The 20,208-nt window shown below is 51.0% G+C and overlaps 1 protein-coding gene across 1 annotated transcript in view; it reads left to right on the plus strand.

Moving 5' to 3' along the window:
- LOC137309209 (solute carrier family 12 member 6) overlaps positions 1-17,016 on the plus strand; it is a gene marked incomplete at its 3' end in the record, with an annotated part of 28,902 nt that extends 11,886 nt beyond the window's left edge. Inside the window, exons 2-5 of the mRNA XM_067977466.1 lie at positions 9,294-9,338; positions 13,244-13,332; positions 16,100-16,231; positions 16,872-17,016. Of these exons, the coding sequence (XP_067833567.1) occupies positions 9,294-9,338; positions 13,244-13,332; positions 16,100-16,231; positions 16,872-17,016 (411 nt within the window). The remainder of the gene's footprint in view (positions 1-9,293; positions 9,339-13,243; positions 13,333-16,099; positions 16,232-16,871) is intronic.
- Between the last annotated feature and the right edge of the window lie 3,192 nt (positions 17,017-20,208).

The raw sequence follows: 20,208 nt of genomic DNA on the forward strand, positions 1-20,208 counted from the left end.
GCCAATTTCACAGGAATGAGGGTCGAGTTGGCTAAGGTCGACTGGGAAATTAGATTAAAGAGTGTGACAGTAGTTAAGCAATGGCAAACATTTAAAGAACCAATCCTCTATCCATGCTAATATATTACCCCCAACCCCATGAGCCCTCACCTTGTGTAACAATCTTTTATATGGCACCTTTTTTTTTTATTCGTTCACGGGATGTGGGCGTCGCTGGCAAGGCCGGCATTTATTGCCCATCCCTAATTGCCCTTGAGAAGGTGGTGGTGAGCCGCCTTCTTGAACCGCTGCAGTCCGTGTGGTGACGGTTCTCCCACAGTGCTGTTAGGAAGGGAGTTCCAGGATTTTGACCCAGCGACAATGAAGGAACGGCGATATATTTCCAAGTTGGGATGGTGTGTGACTTGGAGGGGAACGTGCAGGTGGTGTTGTTCCCATGTGCCTGCTGCCCTTGTCCTTCTAGGTGGTAGAGGTCGCGGGTTTGGGAGGTGCTGTCGAAGAAGCCTTGGCGAGCCTTATCGAATACCTTTTGAAAATCCAAATATACTCCATCCACTGGTTCCCCTTTATCCACCCTGCTAGTTACACACTCAGAAAACTCTGATCAATTTGTCAAACATTATTTCCCTTTCATAAAACCATGTTGACTCTGCCTGATCATATTATGATTTTCTAAGTGCCCTGTTACCACTTCCTTAATAATGGATTCCAGCATTTTCCCGATGACTGATGTCGGTCTAACTGGCCTGTCGTTCCCTGTTTTCTCTCTCTCTCCTTTCTTGAATAGCGGGGTTACATTTGCTCCCTTCTGATCCACTGGGACCGTTCTGGAATCTGGGGAATTTTGGAAGATCACAACCAATGCAGCCACTATCTCTGCAGCCTCCTCCTTTAGAACCCTGGGATGTCGGCCATCAGGTCCAGAGGATTTATCGGCTTTTAGTCCCATTAATTTCTCCAGTACTTTTTCTTTACTGATATTAATTGTTTTAAGTTCCTCACTCTCATTAGCCCCTTGGTTCCCCACTATTTCTGGTTTGCTTTTTGTGTCTTCTGCTGTGAACAGATACAAAATATTTGTTTAATGTCTCTGCCATTTCCTGATTCCCCATTATAATTTCTCCTGTCTCAGCCTCTAAGGGACCAACGTTTACTTTTGCTAATCTCTTCCTTTTTACAAACTTGTAGAAACTCTTACAATCTGTTTTTATATTTCTCGCTAGTTTACTCTCAGATTCTATTTTCTCCCTCGATGAAGTTTTTTGGTTGTCCTTTGTTGGTTTCTAAAACTCTCCCAATCCTCAGGCTCACTACTCTTCTTGGTAACATTATAGGCCTCTTTTAATCTAATACTGTCCTTTCTTTAGTTAGCCTCGGGTGGATCACTTTTCCCGTGGAGTTTATTTCTCAATAGAATGTATATCCGTTGAGAATATTGAAATATTTCTTTAAATGCTCACCATTGTTTATCTACTGTCACACTCTTTAATCTAATTTCCCAGTCGACCTTAGCCAACTCGCCCCTCATTCCTATGTAATTGGCTTTATTTAAGTTTAGGACTCGAGTTTCAGACTTCACTCTCAAACTCATATTATGATCACTCTTCCCCAGAGGATCCTATACGATGAGATTACTAATTAACCCAGTCTCATTACACAAGACAAGATCTGAAATAGTCTAAATAACACAGGTGCAGTACTGGTGGGTAAAGGTCTGTCACTGTATAACACTGGGGTACAGTACTGATGGGTAAAGGTCTGTCACTGTATAACACTGGGGTACAGTACTGGTGGGGACAGGTCTGTCACTGTATAACACTGGGGTACAGTACTGGTGGGTACAGGTCTGTCACTGTATAACACTGGGGTACAGTACTGGTGGGGACAGGTCTGTCACTGTATAACACTGGGGTACAGTACTGGTGGGTACAGGTCTGTCACTGTATAACACTGGGGTACAGTACTGGTGGGGACAGGTCCGTCCCTGTATAACACTGGGGTACAGTACTGGTGGGGACAGGTCTGTCAATGTATAATACTGGGGTACAGTACTGGTGGGGACAGGTCTGTCACTGTATAATACTGGGGTACAGTACTGGTGGGGACAGGTCTGTCACTGTATAACACTGGGGTACAGTACTGGTGGGGACAGGTCTGTCACTGTATAACACTGGGGTACAGTACTGGTGGGTACAGGTCTGTCACTGTATAACACTGGGGTACAGTACTGGTGGGGACAGGTCTGTCACTGTATAACACTGGGGTACAGTACTGGTGGGGACAGGTCTGTCACTGTATAACACTGGGGTACAGTACTGGTGGGGACAGGTCTGTCACTGTATAACACTGGGGTACAGTACTGGTGGGTACAGGTCTGTCACTGTATAACACTGGGGTACAGTACTGGTGGGGACAGGTCCGTCCCTGTATAACACTGGGGTACAGTACTGGTGGGGACAGGTCTGTCAATGTATAATACTGGGGTACAGTACTGGTGGGGACAGGTCTGTCACTGTATAATACTGGGGTACAGTACTGGTGGGGACAGGTCTGTCACTGTATAACACTGGGGTACAGTACTGGTGGGTACAGGTCTGTCACTGTATAACACGGGTACAGTACTGGTGGGTACAGGTCTGTCACTGTATAACACTGGGGTACAGTACTGGTGGGGACAGGTCTGTCACTGTATAACACTGGGGTACAGTACTGGTGGGGACAGGTCCGTCCCTGTATAACACTGGGGTACAGTACTGGTGGGGACAGGTCTGTCAATGTATAATACTGGGGTACAGTACTGGTGGGGACAGGTCTGTCACTGTATAACACTGGGGTACAGTACTGGTGGGTACAGGTCTGTCACTGTATAACACTGGGGTACAGTACTGGTGGGGACAGGTCTGTCACTGTATAACACTGGGGTACAGTACTGGTGGGTACAGGTCTGTCACTGTATAACACGGGTACAGTACTGGTGGGTACAGGTCTGTCACTTTTACACTGGGGTACAGTACTGGTGGGGACAGGTCTGTCACTGTATAACACTGGGGTACAGTACTGGTGGGTACAGGTCTGTCACTGTATAACACGGGTACAGTACTGGTGGGTACAGGTCTGTCACTGTATAACACTGGGGTACAGTACTGGTGGGTACAGGTCTGTCACTGTATAACACTGGGGTACAGTACTGGTGGGGACAGGTCTGTCACTGTATAACACTGGGGTACAGTACTGGTGGGTACAGGTCTGTCACTGTATAACACTGGGGTACAGTACTGGTGGGGACAGGTCCGTCCCTGTATAACACTGGGGTACAGTACTGGTGGGGACAGGTCTGTCAATGTATAATACTGGGGTACAGTACTGGTGGGTACAGGTCTGTCACTGTATAACACTGGGGTACAGTACTGGTGGGGACAGGTCTGTCACTGTATAACACTGGGGTACAGTACTGGTGGGTACAGGTCTGTCACTGTATAACACTGGGGTACAGTACTGGTGGGGACAGGTCCGTCCCTGTATAACACTGGGGTACAGTACTGGTGGGGACAGGTCTGTCAATGTATAATACTGGGGTACAGTACTGGTGGGGACAGGTCTGTCACTGTATAATACTGGGGTACAGTACTGGTGGGGACAGGTCTGTCACTGTATAACACTGGGGTACAGTACTGGTGGGGACAGGTCTGTCACTGTATAACACTGGGGTACAGTACTGGTGGGTACAGGTCTGTCACTGTATAACACGGGTACAGTACTGGTGGGTACAGGTCTGTCACTGTATAACACTGGGGTACAGTACTGGTGGGTACAGGTCTGTCACTGTATAACACGGGTACAGTACTGGTGGGTACAGGTCTGTCACTGTATAACACTGGGGTACAGTACTGGTGGGGACAGGTCCGTCACTGTATAACACTGGGGTACAGTACTGGTGGGTACAGGTCTGTCACTATAACACTGGGGTACAGTACTGGTGGGGACAGGTCTGTCACTGTATAACACTGGGGTACAGTAGGGGGGGGTACAGGTCTGTCACTGTATAACACTGGGGTACAGTACTGGTGGGTACAGGTCTGTCACTGTATAACACTGGGGTACAGTACTGGTGGGGACAGGTTTGTCACTATAACACTGGGGTACAGTACTGGTGGGGACAGGTCTGTCACTGTATAACACGGGTACAGTACTGGTGGGTACAGGTCTCTCACTGTATAACACTGGGGTACAGTACTGGTGGGTACAGGTCTGTCACTGTATAACACGGGTACAGTACTGGTGGGTACAGGTCTCTCACTGTATAACACTGGGGTACAGTACTGGTGGGGACAGGTCTGTCACTGTATAACACTGGGGTACAGTACTGGTGGGGACAGGTCTGTCACTGTATAACACTGGGATACAGTCCTGGTGGGGACAGGTCTGTCACTGTATAACACTGGGGTACAGTACTGGTGGGGACAGGTCTGTCACTGTATAACACGGGTACAGTACTGGTGGGTACAGGTCCGTCACTGTATAACACTGGGGTACAGTACTGGTGGGTACAGGTCCGTCACTGTATAACACTGGGGTACAGTACTGGTGGGTACAGGTCCGTCACTGTATAACACTGGGGTACAGTACTGGTGGGTACAGGTCTGTCACTGTATAACACTGGGGTACAGTACTGGTGGGTACAGGTCTGTCACTGTATAACACTGGGGTACAGTACTGGTGGGGACAGGTCTGTCACTGTATAACACTGGGGTACAGTACTGGTGGGTACAGGTCTGTCACTGTATAACACGGGTACAGTACTGGTGGGTACAGGTCTGTCACTGTATAACACTGGGGTACAGTACTGGTGGGGACAGGTCCGTCACTGTATAACACTGGGGTACAGTACTGGTGGGTACAGGTCCGTCCCTGTATAACACTGGGGTACAGTACTGGTGGGGACTGGTCCGTCCCTGTATAACACTGGGGTACAGTACTGGTGGGGACAGGTCTGTCACTGTATAACACTGGGGTACAGTACTGGTGGGGACAGGTCCGTCACTGTATAACACTGGGGTACAGTACTGGTGGGGACAGGTCTGTCACTGTATAACACTGGGGTACAGTACTGGTGGGTACAGGTCTGTCACTGTACAACACTGGGGTACAGTACTGGTGGGGACAGGTCTGTCACTGTATAACACTGGGGTACAGTACTGGTGGGGACAGGTCTGTCACTGTATAACACTGGTACAGTACTGGTGGGTACGGGTCTGTCACTGTATAACACTGGGGTACAGTACTGGTGGGTACAGGTCTGTCACTGTATAACACTGGGGTACAGTACTGGTGGGTACAGGTCTGTCACTGTATAACACTGGGGTACAGTACTGGTGGGGACAGGTCTGTCACTGTATAACACTGGGGTACAGTACTGGTGGGGACAGGTCTGTCACTGTATAACACTGGGGTACAGTACTGGTGGGTACAGGTCTGTCACTGTATAACACTGGTACAGTACTGGTGGGTACGGGTCTGTCACTGTATAACACTGGGGTACAGTACTGGTGGGTACAGGTCTGTCACTGTATAACACTGGGGTACAGTACTGGTGGGTACAGGTCTGTCACTGTATAACACTGGGGTACAGTACTGGTGGGTACAGGTCTGTCACTGTATAACACTGGGGTACAGTACTGGTGGGGACAGGTCTGTCACTGTATAACACTGGTACAGTACTGGTGGGTACGGGTCTGTCACTGTATAACACTGGGGTACAGTACTGGTGGGTACAGGTCTGTCACTGTATAACACTGGGGTACAGTACTGGTGGGTACAGGTCTGTCACTGTATAACACTGGAGTACAGTACTGGTGGGGACAGGTCTGTCACTGTATAACACTGGTACAGTACTGGTGGGTACGGGTCTGTCACTGTATAACACTGGGGTACAGTACTGGTGGGGACAGGTCTGTCACTGTATAACACTGGAGTACAGTACTGGTGGGGACAGGTCTGTCACTGTATAACACCGGGGTACAGTACTGGTGGGTACAGGTCTGTCACTGTATAACACTGGGGTACAGTACTGGTGGGGACAGGTCTGTCACTGTATAACACTGGTACAGTACTGGTGGGGACAGGTCTGTCACTGTATAACACTGGAGTACAGTACTGGTGGGGACAGGTCTGTCACTGTATAACACTGGAGTACAGTACTGGTGGGGACAGGTCTGTCACTGTATAACACTGGGGTACAGTACTGGTGGGTACAGGTCTGTCACTGTATAACACTGGGGTACAGTACTGGTGGGGACAGGTCTGTCACTGTATAACACTGGTACAGTACTGGTGGGGACAGGTCTGTCACTGTATAACACTGGAGTACAGTACTGGTGGGTACAGGTCTGTCACTGTATAACACTGGAGTACAGTACTGGTGGGTACAGGTCTGTCACTGTATAACACTGGGGTACAGTACTGGTGGGTACAGGTCTGTCACTGTATAACACTGGGGTACAGTACTGGTGGGTACGGGTCTGTCACTGTATAACACTGGGGTACAGTGCTGGTGGGTACAGGTCTGTCACTGTATAACACTGGGGTACAGTACTGGTGGGGACAGGTCTGTCACTGTATAACACTGGGGTACAGTACTGGTGGGGACAGGTCTGTCACTGTATAACACTGGGGTACAGTACTGGTGGGTACGGGTGGACCAGGCCTGTCACTGAGCTTGTGGTCAGGGATTAGCGAAGGGTGTAGGTTTTATCCTGGCTCTGTGCTGTGCGTGTGGTCCCAGGCTCGGACTGGGACTGGGAGGTTGGGCCTGGTGCACTCTGTCTCCCACTTCTCCTTTTGTGAAATGCAGAAAGGCAGCTCTGTCGATGAGTCAGGTCCACTTCCTGTTGGGCTGCGGGCTGTGTGTGGATCATGAGGCCTTCCTCGCCCAGTCGCCCCTCCCTCACTGTTATCCGATCTCATTTCCTAACCTCGTCAACTGCCCATTTTAAAAAAAATACATCCTTGTCCGGTTTTAAAGCAAGTGTGAAAGCAAGACTTGCATTTCTGTAGCGTCTTTCACAACCTCAGGACGTCCCAAAGTGTTTCACAGCCAAAGAAGTGTAGACAGTGTTTTAATGTTGGAAACGTGGCAGCCAATTAGCGCACAGTGTACAGATATCTCCCTGAGAGAGAGGGACTGAGAGACACCAGTCAGTGTACAGATATCTCCCTGAGAGAGAGGGGACTGAGAGACACCAGTCAGTGTACAGATATCTCCCTGAGAGAGAGGGGACTGAGAGACACCAGTCAGTGTACAGATATCTCCCTGAGAGAGGGGGGACTGAGAGACACCAGTCAGTGTGCAGATATCTCCCTGAGAGAGAGGGACTGAGAGACATCAGTCAGTGTACAGATATCTCCCTGAGAGAGAGGGGACTGAGAGACATCAGTCAGTGTACAGATATCTCCCTGAGAGAGGGGACTGAGAGACACCAGTCAGTGTACAGATATCTCCCTGAGAGAGAGGGGACTGAGAGACACCAGTCAGTGTACAGATATCTCCCTGAGAGAGGGGGGACTGAGAGACACCAGTCAGTGTACAGATATCTCCCTGAGAGAGGGGGGACTGAGAGACACCAGTCAGTGTACAGATATCTCCCTGAGAGAGAGGGACTGAGAGACACCAGTCAGTGTACAGATATCTCCCTGAGAGAGAGGGACTGAGAGACACCAGTCAGTGTACAGATATCTCCCTGAGAGAGAGGGGACTGAGAGACACCAGTCAGTGTACAGATATCTCCCTGAGAGAGAGGGGACTGAGAGACACCAGTCAGTGTACAGATATCTCCCTGAGAGAGGGGACTGAGAGACACCAGTCAGTGTACAGATATCTCCCTGAGAGAGAGGGGACTGAGAGACACCAGTCAGTGTACAGATATCTCCGTGAGAGAGAGGACTGAGAGACACCAGTCAGTGTACAGATATCTCCCTGAGAGAGAGGGACTGAGAGACACCAGTCAGTGTACAGATATCTCCCTGAGAGAGAGGGGACTGAGAGACAGCAGTCAGTGTACAGATATCTCCCTGAGAGAGAGGACTGAGAGACACCAGTCAGTGTACAGATATCTCCCTGAGAGAGAGGGACTGAGAGACACCAGTCAGTGTACAGATATCTCCCTGAGAGAGAGGGGACTGAGAGACACCAGTCAGTGTACAGATATCTCCCTGAGAGAGAGGACTGAGAGACACCAGTCAGTGTACAGATATCTCCCTGAGAGAGAGGGACTGAGAGACACCAGTCAGTGTACAGATATCTCCCTGAGAGAGAGGGGACTGAGAGACACCAGTCAGTGTACAGATATCTCCCTGAGAGAGAGGGGACTGAGAGACACCAGTCAGTGTACAGATATCACCCTGAGAGAGAGGGGACTGAGAGACACCAGTCAGTGTACAGATATCTCCCTGAGAGAGAGGGACTGAGAGACACCGGTCAGTGTACAGATATCTCCCTGAGAGAGAGGGACTGAGAGACACCAGTCAGTGTACAGATATCTCCCTGAGAGAGAGGGACTGAGAGACACCAGTCAGTGTACAGATATCTCCCTGAGAGAGAGGGGACTGAGAGACACCAGTCAGTGTACAGATATCTCCCTGAGAGAGAGGGACTGAGAGACACCAGTCAGTGTACAGATATCTCCCTGAGAGAGAGGGGACTGAGAGACACCAGTCAGTGTACAGATATCACCCTGAGAGAGAGGGGACTGAGAGACACCAGTCAGTGTACAGATATCTCCCTGAGAGAGAGGGACTGAGAGACACCGGTCAGTGTACAGATATCTCCCTGAGAGAGAGGGACTGAGAGACACCAGTCAGTGTACAGATATCTCCCTGAGAGAGAGAGGACTGAGAGACACCAGTCAGTGTACAGATATCTCCCTGAGAGAGAGGGGACTGAGAGACACCAGTCAGTGTACAGATATCTCCCTGAGAGAGAGGGACTGAGAGACACCGGTCAGTGTACAGATATCTCCCTGAGAGAGAGGGGACTGAGAGACACCAGTCAGTGTACAGATATCTCCCTGAGAGAGAGGACTGAGAGACACCAGTCAGTGTACAGATATCTCCCTGAGAGAGAGGGACTGAGAGACACCGGTCAGTGTACAGATATCTCCCTGAGAGAGAGGGACAGGGAGACTGCGGCCCGCGTGGATCTGCCCCCCGCCCCCCGTGAGTTGTGCTCTGTTTGACGATGTTTAATTCTCAGTGCCTCCATTCTGTTTACATTTTTCTCGTTTCTGTTCTGTTTACAGAGAGGAACCAAACTTCGATCACTGGCGAACACATCAGACTGCTTGGTACAGTGTGAGACTGACCCCGACCCGACCCCCCCTCACCCAGACCCCCCCCCCTTCACCCCCCCCATTACCCCGACCCCCCCCTCACCCCCCCTTCACCCCGACTCCCGGACCCCCCTCCCTCACCCCGACCCCACCCTCACCCCGACCCCCCCCACCCCGACCCCCCCACCCCAACCTGACCCCCTCAGGTACAGTGTGAGTCTGACCCACCCCCCTCTCACCAACTCCACCGGCACTACGTGAGACCCCAGCCTGGCTCCATGTGAGGAGCACCCCACGCCCCCCCTGGATACTGTGCATGTACCCTACAGTGTATACTTACAATGTAGAGAGTATACATTATATATGCTTTATTTATGGCATATATCAATCACCTATTGTGCTACTATATCATAAGAAATAGGAGCAGGAGTAGGCCATTCGGCCCCTCGAGCCTGCTCCGCCATTCAATCAGATCATGGCTGATCTTCGACCTCAACTCCACTTTCCCGCCCGATCCCCGTATCCCTCGATTCCCCGAGAGTCCAAAAATCTATCGATCTCAGCCTTGAATATACTCAATGACTGAGCATCCACAGCCCTCTGGGGTAGAGAATTCCAGAGATTCACAACCCTCTGAATGAAGAAATTTCTCCTCATCTCAGTCTTGAATGTCCGACCCCTTATCCTGAGACTATGTCCCCTAGTTCTAGACTCTCCAGCCAAGGGAAACAGCCTTAGAGCATCTACCCTGTCAAACCCCCTCAGAATCTTATATGTTTCAATGAGATCACCTCCCATTCTTCTAAACTCCAGAGAGTATCGGCCCATTCTACTCAATCTCTCCTCATAGGACAACCCTCTCATCCCAGGAATCAATCTAGTGAACCTTCGTTGCACCGCCTCGAAGGCAAGTATATCCTTCCTTAGATAAGGAGACCAAAACTGTACACAGTGCTCCAGGTGTGGTCACACCAAAGCCCTGTACAATTGTAGTAAGACTTCCTTACTTTTAGGGAATGCTCTGGGGAAGAGTGATCACAAATGACATTACTAATTAACCCTGTCTCATTACACAAAACGAGATCTAAAATAGCCTGGGTCCATTGGGATTGTGTACGGTGGGAGTGAATGGGAAGGGGTCGGGTCCATTGGGATTGTGTACGGTGGGAGTGAATGGGAAGGGGTCGGGTCCATTGGGATTGTGTACAGTGGGAGTGAATGGGAAGGGGTCGGGTCCATTGGGATTGTGTACGGTGGGAGTGAATGGGAAGGGGTCGGGTCCATTGGGATTGTGTGCAGTGGGAGTGAATGGGAAGGGGTCGGGTCCATTGGGATTGTGATTTGAATGTTATGACCAGCCCTGGTGCTGGGAGTGTGGGGACCTGAGTTTAGCCTGTGTCAAGTGATGGTCTGTGGTAATCGAGGGTCCGAGGAGTTCCTGGACTGAGTTGAGCCTGTGTCGAGTGATGATCTGTGATAATCGAGGGTCCGCGGAGTTCCTGGACTGAGTTTAGCCTGTGTGGAGTGATGATATGTGATAATCGAGGGTCTGAGGAGTTCCTGGACTGAGTTTAGCCTGTGTCGAGTGATGATCGGTGGTAATCGAGGGTCTGAGGAGTTCCTGGACTGAGTTTAGCCTGTGTCGAGTGATGATCGGTGGTAATCGAGGGTCTGAGGAGTTCCTGGACTGAGTTTAGCCTGTGTCGAGTGATGGTCTGTGATAATCGAGGGTCCGCGGAGTTCCTGGACTGAGTTTAGCCTGTGTCGAGTGATGATCGGTGGTAATCGAGGGTGTGAGGAGTTCCTGGACTGAGTTTAGCCTGTGTCGAGTGATGATCTGTGATAATCGAGGGTCTGAGGAGTTCCTGGACTGAGTTTAGCCTGTGTCGAGTGATGATCGGTGGTAATCGAGGGTGTGAGGAGTTCCTGGACTGAGTTTAGCCTGTGTCGAGTGATGGTCTGTGGTAATCGAGGGTCTGAGGAGTTCCTGGACTGAGTTTAGCCTGTGTGGAGTGATGATCGGTGGTAATCGAGGGTCCGCGGAGTTCCTGGACTGAGTTGAGCCTGTGTCGAGTGATGATCGGTGATAATCGAGGGTCTGAGGAGTTCCTGGACTGAGTTTAGCCTGTGTCGAGTGATGATCGGTGGTAATCGAGGGTCCGAGGAGTTCCTGGACTGAGTTTAGCCTGTGTGGAGTGATGATCTGTGATAATCGAGGGTCTGAGGAGTTCCTGGACTGAGTTTAGCCTGTGTCGAGTGATGATCTGTGGTAATCGAGGGTCTGAGGAGTTCCTGGACTGAGTTTAGCCTGTGTGGAGTGATGATCGGTGGTAATCGAGGGTCCGCGGTGTTCCTGGACTGAGTTTAGCCTGTGTCGAGTGATGATCTGTGGTAATCGAGGGTCTGAGGAGTTCCTGGACTGAGTTTAGCCTGTGTCGAGTGATGGTCTGTGGTAATCGAGGGTCTGAGGAGTTCCTGGACTGAGTTTAGCCTGTGTCGAGTGATGATCGGTGGTAATCGAGGGTCCGCGGAGTTCCTGGACTGAGTTTAGCCTGTGTCGAGTGATGGTCTGTGGTAATCGAGGGTCTGAGGAGTTCCTGGACTGAGTTGAGCCTGTGTCGAGTGATGGTCTGTGGTAATCGAGGGTCCGCGGTGTTCCTGGACTGAGTTTAGCCTGTGTCGAGTGATGGTCTGTGGTAATCGAGGGTCCGCGGTGTTCCTGGACTGAGTTTAGCCTGTGTCGAGTGATGGTCTGTGGTAATCGAGGGTCTGAGGAGTTCCTGGACTGAGTTGAGCCTGTGTGGAGTGATGATCGGTGGTAATCGAGGGTCTGAGGAGTTCCTGGACTGAGTTGAGCCTGTGTCGAGTGATGATCTGTGATAATCGAGGGTCCGCGGTGTTCCTGGACTGAGTTTAGCCTGTGTCGAGTGATGGTCTGTGGTAATCGAGGGTCCGCGGTGTTCCTGGACTGAGTTTAGCCTGTGTCGAGTGATGGTCTGTGGTAATCGAGGGTCCGCGGTGTTCCTGGACTGAGTTTAGCCTGTGTCGAGTGATGGTCTGTGATAATCGAGGGTCTGAGGAGTTCCTGAACTGAGTTTAGCCTGTGTCGAGTGATGGTCTGTGATAATCGGGGGTCTGAGGAGTTCCTGAACTGAGTTTAGCCTGTGTCGAGTGATGATCTGTGGTAATCGGGGGTCTGAGGAGTTCCTGAACTGAGTTTAGCCTGTGTCGAGTGATGGTCTGTGGTAATCGAGGGTCCGCGGTGTTCCTGGACTGAGTTTAGCCTGTGTCGAGTGATGGTCTGTGGTAATCGAGGGTCTGAGGAGTTCCTGAACTGAGTTTAGCCTGTGTCGAGTGATGGTCTGTGATAATCGAGGGTCTGAGGAGTTCCTGAACTGAGTTTAGCCTGTGTCGAGTGATGATCTGTGGTAATCGAGGGTCTGAGGAGTTCCTGAACTGAGTTTAGCCTGTGTCGAGTGATGGTCTGTGATAATCGGGGGTCTGAGGAGTTCCTGAACTGAGTTTAGCCTGTGTGGAGTGATGATCTGTGGTAATCGGGGGTCTGAGGAGTTCCTGGACTGAGTTTAGCCTGTGTCGAGTGATGATCGGTGGTAATCGAGGGTCCGCGGTGTTCCTGGACTGAGTTTAGCCTGTGTCGAGTGATGATCGGTGGTAATCGAGGGTCCGCGGAGTTCCTGGACTGAGTTTAGCCTGTGTCGAGTGATGGTCTGTGGTAATCGAGGGTCCGCGGTGTTCCTGGACTGAGTTTAGCCTGTGTCGAGTGATGGTCTGTGGTAATCGAGGGTCTGAGGAGTTCCTGGACTGAGTTTAGCCTGTGTCGAGTGATGATCGGTGGTAATCGAGGGTCTGAGGAGTTCCTGAACTAACGGGTACTTTTTCTTGATCTTCCTCCTCTCCAGGCGATGGACACGAGAAGGAACACACCATATTTTTCAGCACTGCGTACGAGGGTGACGAGTTCTGTGATAGGAACCTCGCACTGTTTGAGGTAACTGTCTGTCTGTCCTCCATCGTGCACTGTGGGACCGAGTCCCCTACACAGAGCAGGACAGGCCCATCCCCGGCCTGGGCAGGCCACACTGCTCCAGGTCACCCGTGCTGTGTGAGGAAGGGGGGCTGTGAGAACAGGGTCAGGACCCCCGTCCACACTCGCACCTCCTGCAAACTCTCACTGTCCACACAGACCCGAAGAACGGGTGAGGGAGGGAGGCTCCCCCAGGGTCCCCGTCCCCCCTCCCCCCAGGGTCCCCCCCCCCCAGGGTCCCCGTCCCCCCTCCCCCCAGGGTCCCCGCAACCCCCCCCAGGGTCCCCGCACCCCCCCCCCATGGTCCCCCAGGGTCCCCGCAACCCCCCCCCCCCCCCCCCAGGTGTGAGTGGGGAGCAGGGGGGTAGTGATTGGGGGGTTATGTTCCTGACTGTGTGGGTGGGTGTTATGTTCCTGACTGTGTGGGTGGGTGGGTGTTATGTTCCTGACTGTGTGGGTGGGTGTTATGTTCCTGACTGTGTGGGTGGGTGGGTGTTATGTTCCTGACTGTGTGGGTGGGTGGGTGTTATGTTCCTGACTGTGTGTGTGGGTGGGTGGGTGTTATGTTCCTGACTGTGTGGGTGGGTGGGTGTTATGTTCCTGACTGTGTGGGTGGGTGGGTGTTATGTTCCTGACTGTGTGTGTGGGTGGGTGGGTGTTATGTTCCTGACTGTGTGGGTGGGTGGGTGTTATGTTCCTGACTGTGTGGGTGGGTGGGTGTTATGTTCCTGACTGTGTGGGTGGGTGGGTGTTATGTTCCTGACTGTGTGGGTGGGTGGGTGTTATGTTCCTGACTGTGTGGGTGGGTGTTATGTTCCTGACTGTGTGGGTGGGTGGGTGTTATGTTCCTGACTGTGTGGGTGGGTGGGTGTTATGTTCCTGACTGTGTGGGTGGGTGGGTATTATGTTCCTGACTGTGTGGGTGGGTGGGTATTATGTTCCTGACTGTGTGGGTGGGTGTTATGTTCCTGACTGTGTGGGTGGGTGGGTGTTATGTTCCTGACTGTGTGGGTGGGTGGGTGGGTGTTATGTTCCTGACTGTGTGTGTGGGTGGGTGTTATGTTCCTGACTGTGTGGGTGGGTGGGTGTTATGTTCCTGACTGTGTGGGTGGGTGGGTGTTATGTTCCTGACTGTGTGTGTGGGTGGGTGTTATGTTCCTGACTGTGTGGGTGGGTGGGTGTTATGTTCCTGACTGGGTGTGTGGGTGGGTGTTATGTTCCTGACTGTGTGGGTGGGTGGGTGTTATGTTCCTGACTGTGTGGGTGGGTGGGTGTTATGTTCCTGACTGTGTGGGTGGGTGGGTGTTATGTTCCTGACTGTGTGGGTGGGTGGGTGTTATGTTCCTGACTGTGTGGGTGGGTGTTATGTTCCTGACTGTGTGTGTGGGTGGGTGTTATGTTCCTGACTGTGTGTGTGGGTGGGTGTTATGTTCCTGACTGTGTGTGTGGGTGGGTGTTATGTTCCTGTGTGTGTGGGTGGGTGGGTGTTATGTTCCTGACTGTGTGTGTGGGTGGGTGGGTGTTATGTTCCTGACTGTGTGTGTGGGTGGGTGTTATGTTCCTGTGTGTGTGGGTGGGTGGGTGGGTGTTATGTTCCTGACTGTGTGTGTGTGGGTGGGTGTTATGTTCCTGACTGTGTGTGTGGGTGGGTGTTATGTTCCTGACTGTGTGTGGGTGGGTGGGTGTTATGTTCCTGACTGTGTGGGTGGGTGGGTGTTATGTTCCTGACTGTGTGGGTGGGTGGGTGTTATGTTCCTGACTGTGTGGGTGGGTGGGTGTTATGTTCCTGACTGTGTGTGTGGGTGGGTGTTATGTTCCTGACTGTGTGGGTGGGTGGGGTGTTATGTTCCTGACTGTGTGGGTGGGTGGGTGTTATGTTCCTGTGTGTGTGGGTGGGTGGGTGGGTGTTATGTTCCTGACTGTGTGTGTGGGTGGGTGGGTGTTATGTTCCTGATTGTTGTGGGTGGGTGGGTGTTATGTTCCTGACTGTGTGTGTGGGTGGGTGTTATGTTCCTGACTGTGTGGGTGGGTGGGTGTTATGTTCCTGACTGTGTGGGTGGGTGGGTGGGTGTTATGTTCCTGACTGTGTGGGTGGGTGGGTGTTATGTTCCTGTGTGTGTGGGGTGGGTGGGTGGGTGTTATGTTCCTGACTGTGTGTGTGGGTGGGTGTTATGTTCCTGACTGTGTGTGTGGGTGGGTGGGTGTTATGTTCCTGACTGTGTGGGTGGGTGGGTGTTATGTTCCTGACTGTGTGGGTGGGTGGGTGTTATGTTCCTGACTGTGTGGGTGGGTGGGTGTTATGTTCCTGACTGTGTGTGTGGGGTGGGTGTTATGTTCCTGACTGTGTGGGTGGGTGGGTGTTATGTTCCTGACTGGGTGGGTGGGTGGGTGTTATGTTCCTGACTGTGTGGGTGGGTGGGTGTTATGTTCCTGACTGTGTGGGTGGGTGGGTGTTATGTTCCTGACTGTGTGGGTGGGTGGGTGTTATGTTCCTGACTGTGTGTGTGGGTGGGTGTTATGTTCCTGACTGTGTGGGTGGGTGGGTGTTATGTTCCTGACTGTGTGGGTGGGTGGGTGTTATGTTCCTGACTGTGTGGGTGGGTGGGTGTTATGTTCCTGACTGTGTGGGTGGGTGGGTGTTATGTTCCTGACTGTGTGGGTGGGTGGGTGTTATGTTCCTGACTGTGTGTTTCTTTAATCTCCGACACTCCCCTCTGCCGTTCTTGCTCAGGAGGAACTGGACACTCGACCAAAGGTCTCTTCCCTCCTCAATCGCATGGCCAACTACACCAACCTACCTCAGGGAGCGAAGGAGCACGAGGAGGCGGAGAATATCGGGGAGAGCAAGAAGAAAGCGACCAAGGTAAGCTCCAACATCTGTGTGTGTGTGTGTGTGTGTGTGTGTGTGTGTGTGTGTGTACATGTGTTTGCGTTGAGTCTACCCGTGGGGGGTGTGTGTGTGGTATGCTTGGGGGGGAGCCTGCGGTGCGTGCATCTCTGTGTCTCCATTGAGGCTCCCAGTGCTGCACTCTGTCTGTGTCTGTGTGTCTCCAGTGAGGCTCCCAGTGCTGCACTCCGTCTGTGTCTCTATCTGTGTCTGTGTGTCTCCAGTGAGGCTCCCAGTGCTGCTCTGTGTCTCTGTCTGTGTCTCTGTCTGTGTCTCTGTCTGTGTCTCTGTCTGTGTCTCTGTCTGTGTCTCTGTCTGTGTCTCTGTCTGTGTGTCTCCCAGTGCTGCACTCTGTCTGTGTGTCTCCAGTGAGGCTCCCAGTGCTGCACTCTGTCTGTGTCTGTGTGTCTCCAGTGAGGCTCCCAGTGCTGCACTCTGTCTGTGTCTGTGTGTCTCCAGTGAGGCTCCCAGTGCTGCACTCTGTCTGTGTCTGTGTCTGTGTGTCTCCAGTGAGAGCTCCAGTGCTGCACCTCTGTCTATGTCTGTGTCTGTGTGTCTCCAGTGAGGCTCCCAGTGCTGCACTCTGTCTGTGTGTCTCCCGCTGGTGTTTTTTCAGACTCCACAGATGGGGATGTTGATGGGCGTTTACCTGCCATGCCTGCAGAATATCTTCGGTGTCATCCTGTTCCTGAGGCTCACTTGGGTGGGGGACTGCTGGAGTCCTGCAGTCATTCTGCATTGTCCTACTCTGCTGCTGCTGTGTAAGTACCTGCTCGAGAGAGAGGAGGGGCCTCCCCAGATATAGGAGAGGAGGGACAGACAGACAGACAGACACCACCCCAGGAGCGGGAAAGAGAGTCCGAGAGGTGAGCCTAGTATAAAAGGAGAGTCCGAGAGCGGGAGGAGAGTCTGAGAGGTGAGCCTAGTATAAAAGGAGAGACCGAGAGCGGGAGGAGAGTCTGAGAGGTGAACACAGTGTAATCTAATGCAAGTCATGGCAGCACAGCTCGCACCCGTGATATGCCTCCTCCTGCACTATGTGGGAAGTCATGGACACTACCAGTGTCCCTGGCGACCATGTGTGCAGGAAGTGTGTCCAGCTGCAGCTACTGGCAAACCGCATTTCGGAGCTGAAGCTGTGGGTGGATTCACTGTGGAGCATCCGCGATGCTGAGACTATCGTGGATAGCACGTTCAGTGAGGTGGTCACACCGCAGGTAAAGATTACGCAGGCAGAAAGGAAATGGGTGACCGCCAGGCAGAGTAAAAGGACTAGGCAGGTAGAGCAGGAGTCCCCTGGGGCCATCTCCCTCTCAAACAGATATACTGCCTTTGGATACTGTTGGGGAGATGGCTTATCAGGGGAAAGCAGCAAGAGCCAGGGTTCGGGGCACCACGGGTGGCTCTGCTGCACAGGAGGGGAGGAAGAAGAGTGGCAGGGCTATAGTGATCGGGGATTCAATTGTAAGGGGAACAGACAGGCGTTTCTGCGGCCACAAACGTGACTCCAGGATGGTATGTTGCCTCCCTGGTACTAGAGTCAAGGATGTCACGGAGCGACTGCAGGGCATTCTGGAGGGGGAGGGTGAACAGCCAGTAGTCGTGGTCCATATCGGTACCAACGACATAGGTAAAAGAAGGGATGAGGTCCTGCAAGGTGAATTTAAGGAGCTAGGAGATAAAATTAAAAAGCAGGACTTCAAAGGTAGTGATCTCAGGATTACTACCGGTGCCACGTGCTAGTGAGTATAGGAACAGGAGAATAGACAGATGAATGTGTGGCTGCAGGGATGGTGTAGGAGGGAGGGATTTAGATTCTGGGACATTGGGACCGGTTCTGGGGAAAGGTGGACCTGTACAAGTGTGACGGGTTACACCCGAGCAGGACCGGGACCGATGTCCTCGCGGGGGTGTTTGCGAGTGCTGTTGGGGAAGGTTTAAACTAGAATGGCAGGGGGATGGGAACCTGAGCAGGGGAGACAGAGGAGGGGGAAACAAGGATAGAAACAAAAGACAGAAAGGGAAGAAGCAATAGTGGAAGGCAGAGAAAACAAGGGTGAAAAACAAATAGGGCCATAGTGCAAAATAAAACTAAGATGACCAGCAATCTTAAAAAGACAAGTCTAACGGCATTGTGTCTTAATGCGTGGAGCATTCGCAATAAGGGTCGATGAATTAACAGCGCAGATAGATATTAACGGTTATGATATAGTTGCGATTACGGAGACATGGCTGCAGGGTGGACCAAGGATGGGAACTGAACATCCAGGGGTATTCAATATTTAGGAAGGACAGGCAAAAATGGAAAGGAGGTGGGGTAGCGTTGTCAGTAAAGGAGGAAATCAATGCAATAGTGAGGAAGGATATTGGCTCGGAAAATCACAATGTGAAATCTGTATGGGTGGAGCTAAGAAACACCAAGGGGCAGAAAACGTTGGTGGGGGTTGTCTATAGCCCCAAACAGTAGTGGAGATGTAGGGGAGGGCATTAAACAGGAAATTAGAGACGCATGCAAGAAGGGTACAACTATAATCATGGGTGACTTTAATATACATATAGATTGGTCAAACCAAATTAGCAATATACTGCGGGGGAGGAATTCCGGAGTGTGTACGTGATGGTTTTCTAGACCAATACATCGAGGAACCACTAGAGAACAAGCGATCCTAGACTGGGTATTGTGCAATGAGAAAGGATTAATTAACAATCTTGTGTGCGGGGTCCTTAGGGAAGAGCGACATAACATGATAGAATTCCTCATTAAGATGGAGGGTGAAGTAGTTGAATCCGAAACTAGGGTCCTGAATCTAAATCAAGGAAGGTTATGAAAGTATGAGGTGTGAGTTGGCTCTGATAGATTGGGGAACTTTACTAAAAGAGATGACGGTGGATAGGCAATGGCTAATATTTAAAGAACGTGTGCAGGAATTACAACAATTATTCATTCCTGTCTGGTGCAAAAATAAAACAGGAAAGGTGGCTCACCCGTGGCTTACAAAATAAATTAGTGACAGTATTAGATCCAAAGAGGAGACATATAAAATTACCAGAAAAGCAGCAAGCCTGAGGATTGGGAGCAGTTCAGAATTCAGCAAAGGAGGACAAAGAGATTGATTAAGAGGGGAAAAATAGAGAATTGAGAGTAAACTAGCAGGGAACATAAAAACTGACTGTAAAAGCTTCTATAAACATGTCAAGAGAAAAAGATTAGTGAAGACAATTGTAGGTCCTTACAGTCAGAAATGGGGAAATTATAATGGGGAAACAAAGAAATGGCAGAACAATTAAACACATACTTTGGTTCTGTCTTCACAAAGGAGGACACAAATAACCTGCCAGAAATGTTAGGGAACACAAGGGTCTAGTGAGAGGGAGGAACTGAAGGAAACCAGTATTAGTAAAAAAAATAGTGCTAGGGAAATTAATGGGGCTAAAGGCTGACAAATCTCCAGGGCCTGATAATCTACATCCCAGAGTACTAAAGGAAGTGGCCCTGGAAATAGTGGATGCATTGGTGATCATCTTCCAAAATTCTATAGACTCTGGAACAGTTCCTACAGATTGGAGGTGGCAAATGTAACCCCACTATTTAAAAAAGGAGGGAGAGAAAAAACAGGGAATTACAGACCAGTTAGCATAACATCAGTAGTGGGGAAAATGCTGGAGTCTATTGTAAAGATGTGATAACAGAACACTTGGAGGGCATTAACGGGATTGGACAAAGTCAGCATGGGTTTATGAAAGGGAAATCATGCTTAGCAAATCTACTGGAGTTTTTTGAGGATGTAACTAGTAGAATAGATAGGGGAGAACCAGTGGATGTGGTGTATTTGATTTTCAGAAGGCTTTTGATAAGGTCCCACACAAGAGGTTAGTGTGCAAAATTAAAGCACATGGGATTGGGGGGAATATACTGGCATGGATTGAGAATTGGTTGACAGACAGGAAACAGA

Source organism: Heptranchias perlo, unplaced genomic scaffold (genome assembly GCF_035084215.1).
Source record: "Heptranchias perlo isolate sHepPer1 unplaced genomic scaffold, sHepPer1.hap1 HAP1_SCAFFOLD_1537, whole genome shotgun sequence".
In the NCBI taxonomy this organism is placed as follows: domain Eukaryota; kingdom Metazoa; phylum Chordata; class Chondrichthyes; order Hexanchiformes; family Hexanchidae; genus Heptranchias; species Heptranchias perlo.